The 23,168-nt window shown below is 38.2% G+C and overlaps 1 protein-coding gene across 2 annotated transcripts in view; it reads left to right on the forward strand.

The window, feature by feature from the left end:
- Nucleotides 1-818: 818 nt before the first annotated feature.
- The window catches only part of LOC118802408 (solute carrier family 12 member 7-like), a 32,651-nt gene continuing 10,301 nt past the window's right edge, over nucleotides 819-23,168 (forward strand). The window contains exons 1-18 of one of the 2 annotated variants that reach the window (XM_036562947.1): nucleotides 819-1,088; nucleotides 9,586-9,677; nucleotides 10,172-10,303; nucleotides 11,303-11,449; nucleotides 11,608-11,662; nucleotides 11,825-11,955; nucleotides 12,812-13,047; nucleotides 14,368-14,579; nucleotides 14,667-14,834; nucleotides 16,047-16,145; nucleotides 16,311-16,368; nucleotides 16,862-17,036; nucleotides 17,232-17,350; nucleotides 18,145-18,243; nucleotides 18,766-18,885; nucleotides 18,983-19,087; nucleotides 21,548-21,716; nucleotides 22,628-22,823. In XM_036562947.1, the coding sequence (XP_036418840.1) occupies nucleotides 977-1,088; nucleotides 9,586-9,677; nucleotides 10,172-10,303; nucleotides 11,303-11,449; nucleotides 11,608-11,662; nucleotides 11,825-11,955; nucleotides 12,812-13,047; nucleotides 14,368-14,579; nucleotides 14,667-14,834; nucleotides 16,047-16,145; nucleotides 16,311-16,368; nucleotides 16,862-17,036; nucleotides 17,232-17,350; nucleotides 18,145-18,243; nucleotides 18,766-18,885; nucleotides 18,983-19,087; nucleotides 21,548-21,716; nucleotides 22,628-22,823 (2,425 nt within the window). In that variant the 5' untranslated portion in view covers nucleotides 819-976. The remainder of the gene's footprint in view (nucleotides 1,089-9,585; nucleotides 9,678-10,171; nucleotides 10,304-11,302; nucleotides 11,450-11,607; nucleotides 11,663-11,824; nucleotides 11,956-12,811; nucleotides 13,048-14,367; nucleotides 14,580-14,666; nucleotides 14,835-16,046; nucleotides 16,146-16,310; nucleotides 16,369-16,861; nucleotides 17,037-17,231; nucleotides 17,351-18,144; nucleotides 18,244-18,765; nucleotides 18,886-18,982; nucleotides 19,088-21,547; nucleotides 21,717-22,627; nucleotides 22,824-23,168) is intronic. The other variant, XM_036562954.1, reaches the window with a different exon arrangement.

A 23,168-nucleotide genomic window follows, 5' to 3' on the forward strand; every position in this document is an offset into this window, starting at 1 on the left:
ATTAAAGAATGTTTTTGTTTTCACTTGTAAATGTGCCATTGTGGAGATACTTTTGGTAACACTTTATTTGGAGTGGTCCTTTGTAGATGATTAATAAACTCATAATAGAGTATCAGTAACACATTAAGAACATATCAGTGAAGTAGCAGTGGTGAAGCATCTGAATACAGTGAAGTAAATATCTTGTAGATGTACTGTTGATACATTACTTACGTTAAGTAGATGTATTGTTAATATGTTGTTGTCATTACACAAAACTTAACCTTACCCAAAACCTAACCATATCCCTCATATGTTGTTGACATTTTACTGAGAGTCTATTGAGTATTTCATCTAAAAGGGCCACTCAAGATAAAGTGTGACCATGCTATTTCATTGTTTTGTTGTGTTTTGGACAGTGATGATACGTTTATTCTCTTGCTTGGTGGGGTTAAGGTTACTTTCTGGTGGGCCAATTCTGGCTCACAGGCCACATTTTATTAGCCCTGATATAGAACCTTTACATTATTTGGAGGTTCTTTAAACTTTATAAAAGTTCTTCACACTCACACTCATGTACAAAAATACATCTTCAAAGAACCACAATGAAAAGTTCTTTAGGGAAAAGCTGTTCTTTTATAGCATGACTCCAGAGCACTTTTTGGCACCTTTATATTTTACAACTGTACTGTCCCACCACTAGGGGATAGCACGGTTGAGAGTGAGCGCCATTCTCTGCCCCTCTGCTTGGGAGTGTCAGGCAGTTGCCCAGAGGGATGGACAAGGAGGGAGGAGTTGTGCAGTGTTCCTTATTTGGTAGAACAGATCACATGGGTCCCGGTAGTGGTAAGGTAGCAGGGGGAGGGAGAGGGAGAGAACTTAAAAAACTTTTGTGAGGAGATCTAGGAGGGAGGGGGCGTGTTTGTGAATGTGTGTGAGAGAGAAACAAGGAGAGGAGCGATCTCACACACATAAGGAGCACATGTGGTGAAAGAAAATGCCCACCAACTTCACAGTGGTGCCGGTGGAAGATGGTCAAACTTCAAGTCCAGACTCTGACGATAAACATTCTGGAGGAGAAGATGAGGAGAAGCCCGGGCTTTACTCAGGTAAGTGTTATTTGGAAAACTTCCTTTTTCCTGTGAGTGTGAGAACCAGCCCAGACACGCACCGCCACTCCACACGGAAGAGTCCTCTTTGTCTGAGCCATGACTCACATTCACAGGCTGGCGCGTCCTGTAGATCTCCGCTTCTCTCCTTCATGTTAGTCTGAATTTGAGAAGCAAAATCCTATTTTACAGTGTCTCAACACACAAATGGCAGTAAACACGTAGGGATTTCCTGGACTGCCCTCTCTCATTTTCCTGTTTCTCTCTTATCTCTCTCTCCCTCACTCTTTCCTTCCTTCCCTCTCTACTTCTCTCTTGCGTGTGTTGGAACCGCAAAGTACTGCAGACGTAAATGAAACCTCAGGCTATAGAAACCTGCTGTATTCTGCTTTGAACAGCAAGTTAGGCTCAATCTGGGTTCCGATCTTTATTATCATACAGGGATAAGCCTTAATGTTGTTAAATTGCAGCTCAGGCCTCATTCTGTCATTGTAACACAGTCTATTATTGCTCACTTGCTGACACGGTATCAGTACGTGTTGTATAACCTTGGAGGTTCATGCTTTAAAGTGGAAAACTACTTAACATCTGTACTCTGATATATGCAATCTGTCATCAGCCTTTCTCTTTGAGACTTTCTCAGCAGCAGAGTAACTGGGCTGAGATGTTAAAATTTAAGGCACTAAATTCCAGCAAGTTTTTTGTTTGTGTTTGTGTTTTCCTTCATATCTCTCTAATCTGCTGGAGTAAACAGTGACCATAATGAGAGCTCATGATTGCATGCTTTACAGAGACAAAGTAAAAGGTTATAAACAGTTATGTTTTATGAATAATTTTAGAAGCCGTGTGCTGTATTAGCCTTTAATAAGACTTGATTCATAAGACATGAAACAAATTTGCCTTTATTTGTTTGTAGTTCCCTTGATTCTTCATCAGCTTGGTGTACAGTGTATTTAGCACTATTTGTGAGACTGAAGAGGCATGTGGCTGTTGAAGAGTAGAGACACTAGTGCACTGTGTTTATCTCACTAGTGTGTAATGACTGTTTACGGAGTCTTTCGCTTGATGGCTAGTTTGTGTGTGTGATAGGAAACGTTTCTTTCTGAAGCAAGATCAGATGACTCCAAGAAAAGTGCCTCAATAAGAGATTTCAGGAATGTTATGAGTAATTAGTCCGTCATTTTGGGAAAACGTACAGTGAGTAATAATGGCTATATTGTTACTGTCCAAAAAAGAGAAGCATCTCCAAAACGTTCTTTACTTTTAACGTAACTATTTCTATTGGCCGATTCGTTCTGATATTTTCACACAATGTAAATATCGGCCCAGCTTAAATTTTATAGAAAAAGAAAAAAGAAAAAAAAAGATTTTGGACAGCAGTGATATAAGTGAATAAATGACAGCTGTTGCAGAAGTTGTCATTTGCAATTCTCAGTCCATTATTTAAAATACTATTGAGCACATTTGTGATCACATAGATTTTAAACACCCCAGTCAAATGACATACTCTGCAGGAAACAAACTTAATTATGGCATTTTAACCCATTTTTAGTGCACTAATTCTTTTTATTTGCTTTTTATTTATTTCTTTCTTTTATGAGTTTAATCTATTAATATAAAATATAAAATGTGCCATAACTTTTTAACAGACCACGTTTTGCTTTTATTATTTTTCTAATGTGTTAAATTCAGCTAATAAACAACAATTGTTCATTAAAATGTGCAGAAATGTGTTCTCTGTAGAGGATTTGTTAACTTATTTTCAGCTAGAAATTCAATAAAAGTAAAGTAATTTTACCCAGATGCCCAAACTTTTGCATATGACTATGTATTTTCCTATTTTCTCAACTTTTACAGTGTGATTTTGACAGTGCTTGTATTTGTAAGCGTGATTATTTGTCATATTCTTGAAGCTTGGTGTTTTGAATGGTAGGGGTTTACTTGAGGAATCATGTAAGTGCCTAATGAACTGTGCACAGTGGTTTGAGGAATGTGTGTAATTTAAATAATGCTTGTAGTTTACTAGAAACGCATTTGTCTTGAAAGTGAGGTTGCAAACACAGTTACCCTGAAAAACTGTAACCTAAGCAGTTGAAGAAGTTGTAGCGTTTGAAGAAGTTTTACAGCTGCGCTACAGGAGGAAAGTAACCAAACTATTCAGACTGACATGAGAAACTATTTACTGAGGAATAAGGCTTCCAAAGTGGCGAGACTCATGTAAAGGAGTCACTAACCAATGCCCCTAGACTGGACACCAAGACTCTTCATACCTCTGTCTCCAGTGTTCTGATCACAAGGACGGCGAGACTTACAGCCCTGGCATTCCCATGCGTCTCGAATACTCCAGTGACTACATGTGATCGGGTTTCGTGACTAGAGGAAGGGTGCCGCGCACATTTACTATGTCAGTCTCTTGCTGCTTTTGTGGTCAGACAAAAATGTGCCGTGAATCGTTATTTGTGTGCATGTATGGGCTGTTCACATTTTTTATATCGCATGAGTTGCTTTAACAACTACTGAGCCAACAGGACTGGGTTTCCTGAAAGCATATTAGTGCAAAATGATTCTTAAATGATAGAGTGAGCATCACACTGAACACTCTCTCTACCAGTTAGGATGAGCTTAACACTGAGATGCTTTTGGGGAACTGGGTTTTACTGGGCCCAGTAGAGGAGGTGAAGAAAGTAGCTACACAAAGCTGCTGCTTTTGTTGGTAGTGTGATGATACAGTTGATTAGGTGGTCCTTTGTTGCTTTTGGGGATGCATCACAACACTTTATGTTATGTTGTTCACAAATGTTATGCGGTCATATGTGTAACTGACCACCTCTGAAGGTGGTTTGAGTGATCGGCTCACATTTCATCTCCAAGACGCATTGGACTGCTTTCACACCTGTACTTAGCACTGTCCACTCCAATTCATCCAAGACGCATGTTAATACCAGGGGCGAATGGCTCAAGATGACACCCATATGCCAGGGATGGACAATGTTGTCACAATAACTCATATTACATTATGCTTTCGTGAGCACATCAGATAATGTGGGAATGCATATGATTTGTAAACAAAAGCCAGTGGCATTACACGGTCCGATTTAAATTACACAAACAAAGTATAAAGAGCTGATTAGATGGTAACCATTGTATGAATATCTTAGTTTATCTTGTTTGATTTTTTCCTCCTGTTTCTTATGAATCTCTATTAAATAAAAATGAAAAATTTCTATTCGTGTATTTATTTATCTATTTTTATTTCATCTACAAATCTGTGTAGTTTTTCAGTGTTCGCTGTTTTTCTGGCACCCCATGTCTGTTCCAACTTGTTGCACATCTAATATTCTGATATGTATTGTGTTTCAAGGAGTTTTTAAATACTCCACCCTTGCCATATGGCAGACAACCGTTTAGAGTCTGGTGACATGGTGCCAAACATACATAGCAGCATAAATAGCATTTTACACAGCACTTTTTTTACTTAAGGGAGCATTTGAATTTTTTTTATTGTGACTTGATTCAGCCACTGTTCTTACCAAAGACAAAGAGGAATATCACCAACCATTCAAAAGTGGTTACATGTTTGTGTCAAGTGACCCAGGACAATACACCAGTCTCAGCAGACAATAACTAGGCCTATCACCTGTCCCAGCAGACCTTTGATCAGTTAGTGGGGGAGGGTTTTCAGCTGGCACTCTTCTGTTCATTCTTTGGCTCCAGAGGTGTGAAGTTTCTGCAGTGTTCATAGTCGTTTTTCAGAGCACAGTTGACACACGTTAAGCTTTATACTCTGCCACTGGGTGCGTTTACATGCACTTTTCAGTAGCTATCTGATTATTCAGGTGGTCATGTAAACAGCATACTCTGTTTTTTTACACTGGATTAAGGCATAGAAATCCGATTCGATAAAGAGAGCAGGATTTTAGCTTAATAATCAGGTCTTTCAACACATGTGTACCCTTACTCTGATTTTTTTCATTTTTCCTCATAATGCCAGCAGTGTTTAACACAGCACCTGTGGACTGGCAACAGAACACTTTTGGAATGATGCTGAAACCAACAACATGCTTGACGAAATGAAGAATTTAAAAATTCTTTATCCTGTAGATGATGTGTATTTATATTTTCCACTAAAGCGATTCAGTGTCTAAAAAAAAGAGTTTTACGTAACATTTACATGAGGTCTTCCTATTTGATTTTCTTGTCTGGCTGCAAGAAAGACTCCTGTACTCGGCTGAAATATTTCAACTGACAAAACAGTGGTTTAATGACTTTAGTTGATCAAATGCTTCAAGGTGTTTTGACTGAGCACACATACCAGAGCTGTGTGGGTCTGTCTGCTGTTGGTTTCAGCCATTGTTCTTGTCTTTAGTGTCTGACTTTGGGGTCAGTAGGCATAAACCATCATAGAAACTCTGTGGATATCTGAGACCTCAAAAGTTTACAGAAGGATTCATAAGGAATTCTTGAACTGGCATCAACTGTCACTTTGACAGCTTAAATGAAAACACTGGTGAACTTAGCAGTTGGAAGTGGTTGGCTAAGGAAAGCATGTGTGAACAGAAAAGTGAGAGAAGAAAAAACATAAAACCTTCTTCCGGGTTATTGTAATCTACCATTCACAGAAGACTGGAGAGGAAAAGAATTGATGATGCAAACAGTACCTCAGCTAAGAAACATGCAGGACAGCCTCTGGATGATGATGACACATTTCAGAAATGTGCAGAACTGGTGTACATTTTCTTCCATTGAATGATCCACTGCCTACATTTTCTACTAACGTCAAACTACTTAATTAGGCAAGCATGTGTTTCACTTAGAAATGGCCCATTCGTAACAATGGGTATTGGCAGAAAATGTTGGATTGTACATCAGAGGAAAAAAGAGGGAATTCCATATGATCCTGATCCAGAAAAGAAAAAACTGTATAGTTTCACTTAATGGATTGTCTAAAGACACTCAACACCAACAGTTAAACTGCTGCTAGAAAGGCTTGGCAAAACATCTCTAATGAAGATGGAAGACAGATTCTGTTATTTGGTTGGCAATGTAACTGATACAACGTTGTTACTGTGTGGATAACAAAGTCAATATCAATGTTTGTTTTGTACATTCATGACATGCTGAGACTGAGGTAGGACCTGCCCTCCAGATATGAAAGAGCTGTTGTTAGTTGTCATTTCCCTGGCTTGCTGAAAGGTGTTATCAAAGATGGTTTCCTGGAAATTTCTAGCTCTTTAAATGGTGCACTTCTTTAAAAGTTAATTTAATAGTTCTGATTAGACGAGTCTTACCTTGACATATGTAGCAGGGATTTTCAAAAAAATGTTTTATAAGAAATAACCCATGAAAAAAAAAGGTTCTTCAGTGTAAAAGTATGGTTAAGAGTTTTGTTTTCTTCCTCTCAGTGATATTCTGTAAGTTTAGTACAATGACTAAATACAACCATAAAGAAATGAAAAAAATAAAAAGACGACTACTGCTGACTGCTGTACATAGTCTGTGTTGTTTTTAGGGTGACGTGTTTTTGATGACCAGAAGGGTGGTACCGGTGGTTAGAAGGGTGGGGCAGCTGAGCACTAATGGGTGTTACTGGAGGGAGAGTGGCAAGCACATGTTGGAGGAGTTAAAATGTCTGGACATCTCCAGGGACCTGGTTGCTTTAATATGAGTAGTGTTTCAGGGTTTATATAAGAAATGTTAAAAGGCCCATATGCTGTATTTTCCATGTATTTTAGTTTTTCCCTTATACATTTTTACAAGACCACATTCCAACCTCTCTTTACACCTTAGAATTAAACAAGCTGGTTTTGTTAATGTGCCTTTAAGGCTGGTCTTGGTAAATGAACTCTCCTCTGATTGGCTGCACTGTACTGTACCTCATTTAAAATGCAGTCCAGGCTGAAACATTACCTATAACTTCATAACTTAAGTGGGTGGGACTAAACTGCTGTAGGCTGAATAGGGTGATGTAGATGTGGTGATGTAGTCTGTAGATGTGGAGAAATTTCATGATGACTTATCCTTGTGCATGTCCAGTCATGCAGGGTAAGCTCTGGAGTTAGCTCATTCATCATTACTGATGACGTAACTAAACACTCCTTTGACTTCAATAGTTTACGTAAAGAGAGGTGAGGCCTGAGAATAACAAGAAACTGCAGGAGCAGAGGAGAGGTGGAGGAAGTGTCTAATAACAGGCTCAGAGGCAATTACAGGGTCCATATGAAGGGTTTCAGAGAGTGCAGTGGAGTACAAGAGAGGAAGTCGGGGAGGAGGCACAAAAAGTAATATGCACTAGGGGTGGGAGGAGCCTGTAGAGTGTGTGTAAACAAGATGCAGTGTACAGCAAGAGCATAAACAGCATAGAAACAGGTAGCTAAGACTGCATATTAACCCATCCTGATTTATTCATTTATTTTTAAGAACTGCTTAGTTTTTTTCCCACTGTTTATTCTTAATTTTTTTCATGTAACACAACAATCACAACAAAAACATAGCTTTTTGTAGTCAATTGTTGGCTTTGGCCTACAGTAGCACTGTGGAATAGGGTAGAGTCATGACTGAGAGGGCTGCACAATGACTGCCTCCAAGAGCATCTCTCTCATCCAGTCACAGGAGAACATGCATGGCAGGGATGTGGGGCGGGGGTCTTCAAATTAAAACAGTTAAGCAAGTTTTATTGAGTTTCTGCTGTTGGAGAACTGTAAATGCCACAACCAGTGGGGCCTTTTGTTGTTGTTTATGGGACTGTTTGTCTTCACTGATTATGCCATGCACTGTGTATAGTTCGCTTCATTATAAACATGTTTTTTAAGCATGTCCCAATAAACTCTCACCTTCAGCTTCAGTCATACACAAGAACAGTAGGCTGTTCACAGGTTTTGTGCTGTTATAAATGGCTCCCATTCACACTTAGTGACATACAGTACTGTGCAAAAATCTGACTATTTGCCATTTATTTAATTTCCAGAATTTTTCACACCATGCAACACCTGGTAGAGCACCAAATCTGTTACTATCTGAACCTTTTCTCTTTGAGAGATTGGAAGAAAACTCCATTCTTTCTACAGATCTGAAAAAATCCACAGGTGTTTTTGTCCATCCTTCCACTGTGGGAAGATGACTTAACACTATGAGTCTCAAGGGATATGTAGCTGTCAAGAAGCCGTTACTGAGAAAAGGAAATAGACAAAAAAGAAAAAAATTTGATAGATGCTGGTGTTGGACAATGGACTGACCACCTTAGAACCCAGACCTCACCATCACTGAATGTGTTTGGGATTATTTGGAATGTGAGAAGCAGAAAATGAAACTAACTTCTAAAACTGAACTTTGGAGGTGTCATAAAATATACCTGAAGGTAAAAACTGAAAGCAAGTCTCCTGGACAAATTAAAAAGCTGTAATAAAGACAAAGTGTGGACACTCCCTAGAGTCCCTATACAGCAAAAAATATTCTTAGTTTTTGGAGGCTTGTGCTTTTTTCTTGATGCTGGAAAAATGAATAACTTACCCTTTATGGCTGTTTTAATTGGAAACTAAATAAATGAAGGGTGCTCTCTGACATCTGCACAGCATTGTAGGGTCTGTACTGCTGCACATTATCCTGAGGAGGTATCTGAGCATATATAGTTTGTCAGTGTTAAGAGCCCATGAAACTAACTGCTCCAGCCTCTTATTACAACAGCTTGGCCCGGTTATGCTCTAGTTTGCACTCTTTTACTACATCATACAAGGTCTTATATTCTACATTATGAAGCAGTGTTTTTGTATGAGTAACTTCAACCCAGATAAAAGATTTTAGATAAAAAATTTGTACAATGTCATGGAAAACGGTAGAATGCATGATAAGTGGGGTGTGGTTTTGAAGGATCAGGGGCCACTTTGGTTGTGTAATTTTGTTTCATTCTTCCACTCCTCCCCCTGGGCAAGTGGGAGAGGACAGCTTATAGCTATGCAGGACTGTCATAGAACTGAGTGAATACATAATTGGCTTTCGTCTCAGTACTGTATACTTTGGAGTTAGTGCAGAGGTCACAGCTGATATGTGCTATTCACTCATGTAGTTACAAGCAGTCATGTGATCAACTAGCCCATATATTTGAGTACTGTATTCAGCACAGACACGCTTTGCACATATTTTTCCATCAGCAGAAAAGACTAATTTGCTCATTTCTTTCTGTACTGCTCTGAATTTTACTGTGCTAGGTAATAACTATGTAGATGAAGACGGCAAAAATGTTGTGCTACATTGTAGCTCAGCCAGGCCTTCATGCTACGTTGACTTAGTTGACGCGGGCCCGTGATGTAATATGAGAAACAGGTTTCTGGACTTATTGGTCTTTCCATCATCAGAAAAAAAGAGCTGACTCACACACAACAGCAAGAATTTACAGGTTATTAAGTGTCATGACATTCATATTCCTGCTGTGGTGTGAACAAAAAGGTCAAACAAGTAAAATATGAACTAATTTTAAAAGTAACTGTCAAAATATGTGTGTTAGCAGGTGATGAAACCCCTGGAGAGTACAGTCCCTTCCTCACCATTTCTGACCATGAGAGGAGCTGTGATGGGAATAATATGGCACTGTTCGAGGTAAGGATTAATGCTGATTAAAGTTTATTCAAGCACTGCAGAAATGTAATGTTGACTGCTAAAAGGTTCCATCATATTGTACAGTTAAATGCTTCTATGTTAAATTGGACACTAACTCCCAGTCAAAAGGTACACATGACTGAATGCTAAAGAGCAACTGACTAACAAACTGTCCCCGTATTTTTATGACAACGCATGCATGAACATGATGTAACCTTCATCATGACATCATATTTGTATGTACAAAAGGCACTTTCTTTTCTATTTTTTCTTTCATGGGCAGAATGTTAGGACTGGGGCATGATATTTCATCCCATATCACAGAATCTTATTTCAATACTTGAAGTGATTTTTTAGCTTGATTTTCAAACACAGACATACCTTTGTTAGTACTGTGTTGATCCTTGGTGTTTTTTATCAAAATGTTTACAGAAATGTTTTTAACATTAGTAATTTAATTTCACATGTCTTGTCTGCTCTTTCTCTACACTCAGGAAGAAATGGACAGCACTCCAATGGTGTCGGCCCTCCTCAACAAACTGGCCAATTACACCAACCTGACACAGGGGGTTGTTGATCATGAGAAAGCTGAGAGTGAGGATGGCGTTAAGAGGGTCGCCATCAAGGTCAGTATCAAACCATCACTCTGTGTTGCTGATGAAGGTCTTACTTGTGTGATATCCTACTAAAATCACCAATGAAAAGTACTGTAGCTTAATTGTTTAAATACAATATTCTATAACTAATAATAACACAATAACACAATATAATTGTCCAGAAACATGTCCTATGAATAACTTTTCAATGTCCAGTAAATAGCTGGTGTGTTGTGCCAAAGTTTTCCCTTTTGGTGTAAAGGCTGTTGTGGCTCCTCTCGCCCATATAACAAAACTGTGTTCTCCCTACAGTCTTCCTTTGTTTGAGTTGGAGAAACTTACCAAGTGAAAACTAAAAACTGAGCAAAAGCTAACCTGGCAAGCATGAGTTGTTAAGCTAGATCATCTGTCTGCCTGTTGTCCATCCATTTGTCCATTAATTTGTACATGTTTACATCCACCTGACTGTCATTTGTTTGTTTTTCCATCCTTCAGTCCATTTGTTTGTTCCACCAGCATGCCAGTATCCCTAGATGCATTAAAGTGAATGAGCGTCTTAGTGAGCTGTGGAGACCTGCATACGTTGAGCCCATTTCACTCTTTTCTCTCTGCTTCGTTCCCACTTTTGTGTTTAGTTCTACTTCAGTGTTGTAGCAGGAAGAGAGTGTTGGACTGAGGGATGTCAATCATGCATGCTTATTAGAATGTTAAGACCATGCTCAGACGGTCAAAAAGACACTCAATTTCATTATCATACAAACATTTTTAATATTGTACACTGTATTTTTCCTGGGACTGTAAGGTTAATGACAGTAATAAGCCTGCGTGGGCTTAAAGGGGTTAATCAGGAACTATTTTGATGGCACCTGAAGCCAAACTGGGGCCTGTTTATGCCTGAATTCCTGCTCTGTCTTCAGCCTCTGTTTATATTCACATTTTTCATCTGTTCCAAATTGCCTCGTGCTGTTCCACCTTGGAGCAATTAGGAACAGTTGCTCAATTCCAATTCTCTGTTACTTGTGTTTTCAGGGTCCTCAGATGGGCACGTTTATTGGTGTGTACCTGCCCTGTATGCAGAACATCTTGGGCGTGATTCTGTTCTTGCGTCTTACGTGGATCGTGGGCACAGCTGGAATCTTGGGTTCCTTCGCCATCGTCTTCATGTGCTGTGCCTGTGTGAGCGTTGTTAAGCACTATCTCATGTGATAAAGCTTTATTGTTTTAATGCCTGTAGTATGCCTTTGTCTCTCACTCTTACTCTATTAATTAGTATGTAAGTCCCTTTTTGAACCCTGTATCACTTCTGTGAATCCACTCTGTGCTCTGTCCTACAGACTCTGCTGACCGCAATATCAATGAGTGCCATTGCAACTAATGGTGTGGTACCAGGTATGTTTCTTTTGTGTGATGTTACAATTAATACAATTATACCACCCTACAACTCATTTTGTCCTTTCATGGTTTTAGATTTGGTTGTGCTCAGGGACATGTAGATTTAGTGATTTAAGGAATTTCTTTCTAAATTTCTTAAATTTGGTGTTTCTTTTTCAGCTGGTGGTTCATATTATATGATCTCAAGGTCTCTGGGTCCAGAGTTTGGAGGTGCTGTTGGCTTGTGTTTGTACTTGGGTACAACCTTTGCTGGATCCATGTATATACTGGGCACCATGGAGATCCTTTTGGTGAGTACATCCTTAGACACTGAATGAAAGCTTGCACATCTATGCTGTTATTATAATTCTGCTTATCTACAGTTTTCTTTAAAGATTAGGCTTAGTGTTTAGTATTCAAATATTGTTTTTTTCTGTCATTGTGGCATTGGAGCATTCAAGCCGGACATTTATTTTGCTGGCTGGCTCAATATGTGCTAAATTTGCACTTTAGCTCTAGAAAGTTAATGTGATATGACACACATTACATAACAAAGCCTTTAACTTTAACAAAACCAGTATGTCAAGAAGCCATTACTGAGATATAAACAAAAAGGACAGAAGAAGAAGAAAAAGGAGAAGAAGATTTGCAAATGGTGTTCTCAAAATAATAGGCTGACCATCCAGACCTCAGCATCATTGAATGAGTTTGGAATTACTTGTATCATGAGCAGAAAATACAACCAACTTCGAAGACTGGACTTTTGAGGTGTGAAAAAATATTCATGCAGATTTCTTTGACAAACCGAAAGCAAGTCAGCTGAAAAGAATGACTTAAAAATGTATAACGTAAGCACTTAATGGCAATTTAGACTGGAAATCAAATAAAGGAAGGGTGGTCTCTGAATTTTGGTCTGAGACTTATCCAATATTAAATTAAGTAGGATTCATTTACATTTTTTACATTAGCTGTTTTTATTGAAAAAAATCTGTATTAACTAGAATGTACAGCTCTGAGGTTGCAGCAGATGATGAGAGAAATAGCCAAATAAATTACATACATCTACTTGCAACATATTTGATTAAAGCAACAGTGAGGGCATGCATTGATACCAGGAGATATTGTATCATGTGTGTAATCTTCACGTCTGTTCTGTCTCATGTATAGCTGTACATAGTGCCAGAGGGAGCACTGTTTGCGGACAAAATGGATGAGCCAGCGTCTCGGCAGAATAACATGCGTGTTTATGGAACCTGCTGCTTGGCTCTCATGGCTCTGATGGTGTTTGTCGGTGTGAAGTATGTGAATAAACTGGCGCTGGTCTTCCTCTCCTGTGTGATTCTCTCCATTATGGCCGTTTATGCGGGAGTTATCAGAACTGTGATAGACCCTCCAGAGTTTCAGTGAGTAAACCACACACACAGGACTACACAACATCAAACGCAAATGTCATGATTTGCTCCTAAATTACTTAATGTTGCAAGAAGCAATTTATCTGTAATAAAGCAAAATTTTACATCGATTCAAGCCTCAAAAACTTCAATTTCTGAGCTGTTCCACTCTTTACAGTGAAATCTGTGTTTAAGCTAATGACTGCTGATCCTGTTACTGTTCTGTCCTACTGTACACTGTACACCTCAAGTCTCTAACCTGTTCTCATAACTAACATGTAGTAAATGCATCAATTGCTAGTTGACCACATTTAATTCCCAGGCTCTTTCTAGATAAACTTTGACAGACTTGCAACATCAGTCATACGTTTTCATTTGTTAATCTGAATGCCTCTTTTTAAGGGGATTTCTACTGATTTTTCAGAGTTCCTGCATAGTTAAATTTTTGAGATGTAAACAAAGTTATTTAGAGTGTATTGATAAGGATGGATAAGGGATTGTGTTAGGCAATGTCTACAACACAAATATAGCCATTTTATTTACTGTGTAAAACAACTAGTGAGCCTGCACATGTCTCCTGCGTTATTATATGTAATGTTGATAATGGTAAAATAGTATCCAATCTGAAAAAAACTTTGTTCAGGGACTGTTTTTGCCTTAGGATACCCTGCGTGTATTTATATAATTATATATTTATATATATATATATATATATATATATATATATATATATATATATATATATTATATATATATATATATATATATATATATGTATATGTGTGTGTGTGTGTGTATATATATATATATATATATATATATATATATATATATATATATATATATATATATATACACACACACACACATATATGTGTATATATACATATAAAAACAACAACAAAGCTTGATAAGGCTTCTTAGTCAGATGTCTAGTTCCTGTCACAACTACTGTGAACAATACTGGCTCTGTAGGTTTCTCTAGAATGGAGCATTTCCCATCAAACCACCACAAATGACTTTGCTTACATCTTAAACATTTAAACAAACATTTATGCAGAATTTTTAAAAAAATGGTGGATTTTGCATTTAACACTCACCTCATTCGTAATTTTCTTAACTCTGATTGTTATTGCTTGATTTTTGCCAGCCATTGTCAACCACAGAAAGATGCTTCCCCTTTGAGTCTTGGTTATCTTAGGGAGTTTTTCCTGACCACTCATGACCTCGGCTTCTTGTTCAGGGCTTTGGTGTGGATTTCTGTCAAGCTACTTTGTGATGAAGTGTACTGTATATATTAATTATGTTAATGTTTTTTGGATTATTCACCAGAGTGTGTTTGCTGGGCAACCGCACATTAAAAAATCTCAACTTTGATAAATGCCTGAAGACAGAAGTCATCAACAATTCAACTTACACCACTGAGCTGTGGACACTGTTCTGTGATGGACCTTACCTCAACGCAACTTGTGATCAATACTTCACTCTCAACAATGTGACTGAGATTAAAGCCATCCCAGGCCTGCTCAGTGGAGTCATCTCAGGTGAAACTTTAGCTAAAGCTACATACTTCATGTACACTCAGCTGTATATACAGCCAGTAATGCAGTAAGGTTATGTCTGTTTTCTAGAGAACTTGTGGGGAGATTATGGTCCAAGCGAGCGGCTGATAGAGAAAAATCAGTCATCAGAAGCTACTCTGGAGAATTTTGAAGACATCAAGAAGAAGCCCTATGTCTTCAGTGACATCGTCACCTTCTTCACCCTGATGGTGGGCATCTACTTCCCCTCAGTTACAGGTGAGAGAGGAGGCCACTTCTTTTATTGGCGATCAAGGATAACTGGCAAACTTCTCAGCAGCTCACACTCAGTCTCTCTGTGTATCTGTTATATTAAAGCTTCGAATAAAGCATTGTAAAACTTTGATAGCTAAAACAAGCACAATTTTCAATGGCCATGTAGCAGTTATTCTGCTACAAGAAATCATTCAAAATGTTTTATTGACAGAGTGGGCTCTCTAAAAGATGTTGAAAACTAAGGGCTAATTTCAACCAGTTGTGGACAGCAGAAAGCTGACTGCTATCCCCAACTGTTAAATTTGCAGTCAGAATCAGAGATTTTTATATCTTATCAGATCTTTTATGACACAAAAGCCCTCAGACTGAAGTGAACTGAAGCACTACATGCAGTAAATACAATGTTTAAAGAAAAGCAGCTTGAAATGTTTAGTCTGTAGTCTGGTTAGATTAGCCTGTAGTATACTGTTAGCCTGTAGTACATAGCAAGTATACTAGCTAGCAAGACAGCTGAAGTTTTAGGAACGTGACCTGTAACTTACAAAACACTTAAACTAGCAGACAAGTTCAGCTAGGTGACAAGTTCAAAATTAGCTATTTCTCTAGCGAACATAACTGCTATTCAAACTATATATTAGCCAGTTCTTTCAAGTTGTTTTGTCTGTTTCCTTTAACCACTACATTTACTGCATGTAGTGCTTCGTTCTGTCCATCAGACTGACATTTCTTCTATAATTAAAAACGCATTATTTTAAACTGTATAGATTCTGATGATGCTGCAAGCTGCAGGAGAATGGCATTGCAGTAATGACTGCACATGACCATAGCATGAAGATGGGCAAAGTTATACATGTAAGGATGGAAACTAAAGTTTTTGTTATTTACTGCATAAGGTTAGCGGCCCTACTCAGTTTTATTCTTGTTTTTTTCTCAAGCTGAAATTTCTTTAGGCTCAAGTCAGAGTCAAATCACAAGTCAGTCAATGTGCGACTCGAGTGCAGCTTGAGTCCGCATCTCTGATTGGAACTACCAAAACATGAATTAACTGATGGTAGGACCTTAAGAGATTATCAAAAGAGGGGCTTCCTTTAAATAGAAAATCTGAAAGATCTCATGCATTAATCATTAGCAAATGTTTGGTATGTAGGTACAGTTATAGATATTATGTGATGTATGATATGTCTGTTATGAAACATGCTTCTTATGTTCTTTTAGGCATTTTGGCTGGATCAAATCGGTCTGGAGATTTGAGGGACGCTCAGAGGTCCATCCCTATTGGCACCATATTGGCTATTGTTACCACTTCCATCATCTGTATCCTTTAGCTACAGTCAGCTCACCTAGCAGAACCTTATGACCTTAGACTGTGCCATCTGAAGAGATTATTTTCACTCTGCTTATAGAATGAATTGCAGTAAGATCTACCAATCATCTTCCCATGAAGTTTAACAAGTTAAATACCTTAATTATATCATTTAGATATGTCCTGTGTGGTGCTGTTTGGAGCCTGTATAGAGGGTGTGGTATTGAGAGACAAGTAAGCGTTTTTGTAAAACGTCAAGTCTATTAGTTGCACTGTACCAGTCTATAAAGTTTTACTTTGAACAATGTCCCTAAAAGCTTTTGTTGGCAGAATACCTTGTTAATCTGGCTTCAGAACACGTTCTGGATGTGCAAGTGAATATGCAAAAAAGCCAAACTGCTATTACAACATCTGTTTAAACATTGCATGCTTGTTTATTTAACCCCTTGAACCTGTGGCTTTTTATTAAGTTATTAATCTTAATGCCTATTCTTTGACTATGATTAATCATTCTGTAATTACTATGAAATTACTATGTAAGTACATATGGCAATTAGGCATTGAAGTGTGGACCCACATATAAGCCCATAAAGTTAGACTATCTAAGACCCATTATGTAGGTTTTGTAGTTGTCATAGTGAGGAATAGAAGTTTGAGCCCATATAGTGACTGCTGTAGTGTACAGGTTTCATTTAATTATATTTTTTTATGTGTTATGTATTAACAGGTTTGGATACTCTGTGAAAACAACCCCAGTGATAGGTACTCTGGCCTGGCCCTCTCCTTGGGTGCTTGTGATTGGCTCTTTCTTCTCCTGCTGTGGGGCAGGGTTACAGAGCCTCACTAGTGCCCCGAGGCTTCTACAGGCTGTTGCACGGGATGGAATTGTGCCATTCCTACAGGTGATCAGCACAATTCTTTACCAGTCTTCATTAAATCATGTCTTTGCATATGGAGCAGCTGTAAATTTAATGACATATGTAAAGCGCTTTGTTGCATTGTTGGTTAATTTGAAGCAATTCTTTAACTGGTTCACACAGGTTGAATATAAAAATAAATAGCGATTTAAAAGAGCATGTATATGTCTCCTCTTATAGGTGTTTGGTCATAGTAAATCCAATGGCGAACCAACCTGGGCTTTACTACTAACTGCGGGAATCTGTGAGATTGGGATTCTTATAGGCTCACTGGATGCTGTCGCTCCAGTCCTTTCAATGTAAGTGTGGACCTACTGTTCTTTCCTCCTATTAACCTATTGCTCCATTGCTATTACACACTTCTATAACCTAATAATAGCTCAGCCAGTTTGCATTAAAGTCCCTATAGTTACTGAATAATAAGCCTTAATATGTAAAAAGCCTGTGATTTTAAGGGGTTAAACTGGCTGCAAAGCTTGAACAGACTGGAGTAGATGCCTTCTCGGTTGCCAAAGTTTCACAAGAATGATCCAGCCTCGGGTAACAAGATCAGAGTCAGAGATTATCGAAGGATTTTATAACACTCAGCAGTATTACAATGCTCTGTTCAGCAGTGCCACTCATGTAACGTGATACTCTCAGAGGCAAGCTTATGAGTCTGATGAAATCTGATCAGTAGAGGTCTGAAAAGGCAAAGGGCCATGCTGAAATTTGTTTATAGCTGTTGCGTAACAGATGTAAAATATTACTTGGTGCTCATATACAGCAGGAATGATGATTGCTTAATAGCATTCAGTGGTGTATTTGACTGTAAAGGCAATAAAGAACAAATCTAACCGTCCTCTTTAGTGTATTCATGGGTCACATTTAAGGTCAAGTCTGCTATTCTCTGTGCAATCACATGGAACAAGAATAAGTGTCATCTAGCAATAGTCATCTCAGTATGCCAGCCTTCAGTTGTGTTACATTTGGTTGTGGTGCAGCACAATTCAGTTCTCACAGGCTGAAATGTTCCGTTTATTTGATGTCAGTTGATATCTGTGGTTAAAGTAAGATCTCACTCCTGATGATCCTGTTTTTCCATGGTGTACAGGTTTTTCTTGATGTGCTACCTATTTGTTAACCTGGCCTGTGCTGTCCAAACAGTACTGCGCACACCAAACTGGAGACCAAGGTTTAAATTCTATCACTGGTATGTAAACACACCATTTGTGTCATATATGATAAATAAACGAGTATTTTTGCCTCCTAATGTTTAACCTAATGTTTAACTCTAACAGTATCTCTTCCATTCTCTTAAATAAAAGCAAAGAATTTTCAAATTTCAATCTATGCTTTTGGAATAAAATAATTTGTTATGTGTGTTCATGCACTTACTGAGAAATTATAGCAGCACATCCAACAATAAAGACAGCATCACACATCTTTTAAACTGCTATCAAAAGTTTGAAATCACACTTTAAAATTTTGGAATCACTGTTTTTAATAATATAAATCCAGTTTTGTTGGATGTACATATGTAATTGATTGTGATATGATGTTACTCCTCTACACCTTTACTGGTTTCAAATAAATTGTGTAATGCTGTAAAGAAAAATAAGACCTATTTTATGTGTCTAGAATGAAGAACGGACCTATGGATGAAAAATATTTTGCAACTGCTTTCATAGCAAAATACAGACCATGAACTATGCATTTGCCTTTGTTCCTACAGGAGTCTTTCATTCCTCGGGATGAGCCTTTGTTTCTCTCTGATGTTTGTTTCATCCTGGTTCTACGCCTTGGTTGGCATGCTGATTGCAGGATGCATATATAAATACATTGAATACAGAGGGTGAGACTCTTTCCCTTCAGTTCTGTAATCACATAGTGTTACAGGGTGCAGACGGTGTTTCATTCATAATAGTAAATGGTGTTTCTGAAACCTGCAGGGCAGAGAAGGAGTGGGGTGATGGAATCAGAGGGTTGTCCCTAAATGCTGCACGTTATGCCCTTATCAAACTGGAGGAAGCACCACCCCACATTAAGAACTGGAGGTAAGCACAGGGACTTTTCAAACAATGGCAAGAATTTGCGAAGCGGCAGATAAAAGAAAAATGGAATTATTGTAATTGTTCTGAGTTCGGAATTACAGCTGATAATTACAATAACATTTTTGCTTGAACATGCACTGACACATGTTTAGTCACTGGTAGTTCAGTTCATGTCATTCATGAGCAAGTCACTCCAAAACCTATAGAATAGTGGATAACACAACTGACCTATACATGGAAGAATATTTCTCTGCACAAGCAGAAACTGCTATATCAATAAGATTCTCCTAGTGCTGGGCAAGACTTCAAACATTAAGCTGCAGTAAAACTAGACTTTTGCGGTTCACGCTGTAGACGTAAAATAAGCCTCCATGTTGGAGCAGTTAACAAGCTAGCCTAGTTGCTAATCATAAATAGTAACAACAAAAATGTGAACATAATTATATCAGACAATAATATACTAATGGGAGTATATTGCAACATATAAAAAATATAGATAACTGGCATGATTGGTGGCATGGGGTGACGTGTGCAGCTGTAGTTAGCCAAGGAGCTAACACAGTTGGCTAGCAGGCTAACTTGCCTACCATAAAGAGTAAAAACACAAAAGAGAACATAATTTTATCAGATTACTATACTCACACTGTCACACACTGTTCTGTGGCAGAAAAGTGTACATAACTGGTGTGGTTGGTGGAAGTGGGGTGATTTGTGTGCTGCTGCCACGGAGCTAACAAAGCAGTAGTAGAGTCTGACTGCCCTGTATGTCTGTGTATCAAGCCGCCTTTCTTTCATGTGTTCTTTTATAGCCAGTGGTGAAGAAATGGTAAGTAGTTTTCGCTCAAACACTGGTTAAATTAGCATTTCCTTTGTTTTAGAGGTTTAGGACTATGCAGGGCTGCTGCTTCAGAGGTCAACATGACCAGAGTTGAACTTGACAAAGAATTTTGCACGCAAAATTTATTCAGCCCCAGAAGTCTGTAACATTAAATCACTCATCATGCAAATTACATTGAGATGAGTGAAGTTTTGCTCATGAAAATTCCTGGCAAACACAGTTGTGACTGACTCTTTACATTCAGTTACCATTTTAAGTTACTCTGGATAGGAGCATCTGGTAAATACGTAAATGTTAACAATAATTGTCTCATTTAGCTTTGGCTATGTAGAGTTAATCAGTGATCCATCTTTAGTTAGAACTTTGGATGTTTTATGTTCACTACACGCCATATGAGTCATTCTCCATTAAGAGTGGGAAACCATGTCACAAAGGCTGCAGGGCTTAAAAAGATGCTTAAAGTATTAGGCACAGCTCCAAAAGCTGGTATCTACATTTACACAGTTGACATAAGATTAAATAATACTTTTCCTTTGCAATTTCTCTGTTTTTTTATCCTGTGTTATAGCCGCTCTGCATATGCAAAACAGCTTGTCACAAAACCAATTTTCAACATTTGAGAAACCATTTTTAATACAAAATAATATTTTTTATGAGGATTAACCTAGGAATTTGTATACAACAAATTCATATTTATTTTTTATATCATTAACTTTGTACTACATTTAAAAATGGTGTTATCGGGACTCTTATATTACATTTTAACATAGTATTTAACCTGTTTAACTGCTTCTTTGGGTCAAGGCTCATCAGAGAGGAAGCATCTCAAGGTCCATACTTGCTCACTATATTTCATTAATTTATTAATAATTTTGTTTCGGGCAGCACATAACTTCTTTGTGTCACTGGTGTTATGTGCTTTAATGGCTGGGCAATTATAATTTTGTTTTAACCTGAATGTCGCTGGAGTCACAGTCACTGGTGTTTCACCATATTCATATAACCAGTGACATGCAAAATATGTTTGGAATTTCATTTTTGTATATATGATAATAGGAGATGTTAATGGCTATATTAAGATTGTTTTTGGATGGAAGAAATTCATTTTTTAAAAAATCTATCCACCTGAATTCCCACTCCAAATGGAGAATGCCTCATATTTGTGTCATGATGGCCAAGACACTGGATGCAAACAAATAGTTTTATTCCACAATTCACAGTCAAAGTCAAAGACCAGAAACGGGCTACTGTAGGGCAAACAGGCATAAAAATTTAAATGTACAGGCTAAGAGGGTCAAAACCAGGGTCAATAGTCAGAAACCACAATATGGCTTAGAATGCTAGAGACAGCACTGAGTTAAATGAGGGTTTATGAAGGAAGAGGAATGATAAGGAGCAGGTGACGTGAGTGCTGGTAAGTCTGTGGAGGTGGGGCCTAAGATGTGACAATGTGAATATAGTGTGCACGTAAAATGCAAATGAGTAAAATGATTGATTATTGACAAAGACACAAAAATGTCTCTGGATTGTTTATTTTATCTCCAGTATCATCTCTTTATCTCTTTTTTGTCAGTTTTTTTGTCCATCTTATCAGATTTACCACTACTTAAACATGTGTCCTCCAGGCCCCAGATGCTAGTGCTGCTGACCCTAGACTCTGACTTGGTGGTGAAGCACCCACGATTGCTGTCTTTCACATCCCAGCTGAAGGCGGGGAAAGGCCTGACCATTGTGTGCTCTGTGCTGCAGGGAACCTTTATGACACGGAGTGCTGACGCCAAGCGCTCTGAAGAGGCAAGCTCGGGAAAAACGAGGCCCAAAAAGTTTTTACACTGTTAGAACTTGAATGACGATAAGGCTATGCAAACTTGAGAAGTTGTTTTTGTTAGCTTGATAATGTCTTCAACAGAAGTTTGCCAAGTGCAGTTACACCCATGTGGTCTTCATTACTGATTGGAGTCAGCTTAGTTGAACCAAAGCCCAAAATCAGAGCTCCGTTGCAGCTGACGCCCAGCAATGACGTACTTTCATGTCCACAGTTGTATGCAAAAGTTTGGGCGCCCCTGGTTGAGTGAAAATAGGTTAACACATGCTCTACAGACACACTTCTGCACATTTTAAGGCACAATTACTGTTGAATTTAACATACTGGAAATGTAAAATAAGTCATTTAAAACAATACATAAAATGTGCAAAGTTAATTTCTTTTTTATTCCAATATGTTACACCTAGCAAATAAATAAATAGAAGTTGTGCTCTACAACTTGCAGAAAAAATATCATATTTATATTTGTTCCTTATAGAGGATGTGTTAACTTATTTTCGCATAGAAAACCTACAAAACATGTCATTTGACCAATGTCATTTGATGCAAACGTTTGCATATGATTGATACGTATCTATCCAAATTCTTTTGTGCTAAATTGACAGATGTTGCTAAAAGTTTCAATTTTTTAGGAAAAGTTTTTTTTTGTCTTTTTTTAAAGTTAGGAAAATAAATTAATTGATGTTATTCATGAAGCCCTGCTTACTGACCTAGTCTCAAGCACTAACATTACATCATGAAGCATATAATTTGCATTTCCAAGGCTGATTTGTGTGATTAAGCTGCCCATTTGGGAAACCAGTTGGGACCCATAAATGGTAAAAGGTTCAGGCAGAGTAAGAACAGCCACGTCTTTTAACTCCGGCTCCCTGTTTTTCAGAATGTCAAGAAATCCATGGCTGCAGAAAAGACAAAGGGCTTCTGTCATGTTGTGGTGTGCTCTAATCTACGGGATGGCTTCTCAAATTTGATCCAGTCGGCTGGCCTGGGAGGCATGAAGCACAACACTGTTCTGATGGCCTGGCCCAGCAACTGGAGACAGGCGGAAGACTCCTCCTCCTGGAAGAACTTCATTGGTGCGTGCATGCTTCAGGCACTGATTAACCCCTAATGGTGTAGACTACTCAGCTACTTTGTAGCTCTGTTTCTGAGAATTTTGTTTTTCTTTGTTTCGTTGTTTTCATTTTTTCTGGTGGCCAGCAGGAGCTTCACCTAGGCGGTATTTAATAAGTGTGAGCTCACTTACATGTGGATTTCGATTGTTTCTTGCCTAGGACACCAGTAAAAATACTGCAGTGCTAAAAACACACAGGTGCACTAATCACTGCCCTGGTGACTTTAGAAATAGCTCTTATTTACAGTGCCATACATTTTGCGTATGAATTTGACCCACTGTATTATACAATTGCAATACTTTGCTC

This window comes from Colossoma macropomum, unplaced genomic scaffold (genome assembly GCF_904425465.1).
Source record: "Colossoma macropomum unplaced genomic scaffold, Colossoma_macropomum, whole genome shotgun sequence".
NCBI classification, from domain to species: Eukaryota; Metazoa; Chordata; class Actinopteri; order Characiformes; family Serrasalmidae; genus Colossoma; species Colossoma macropomum.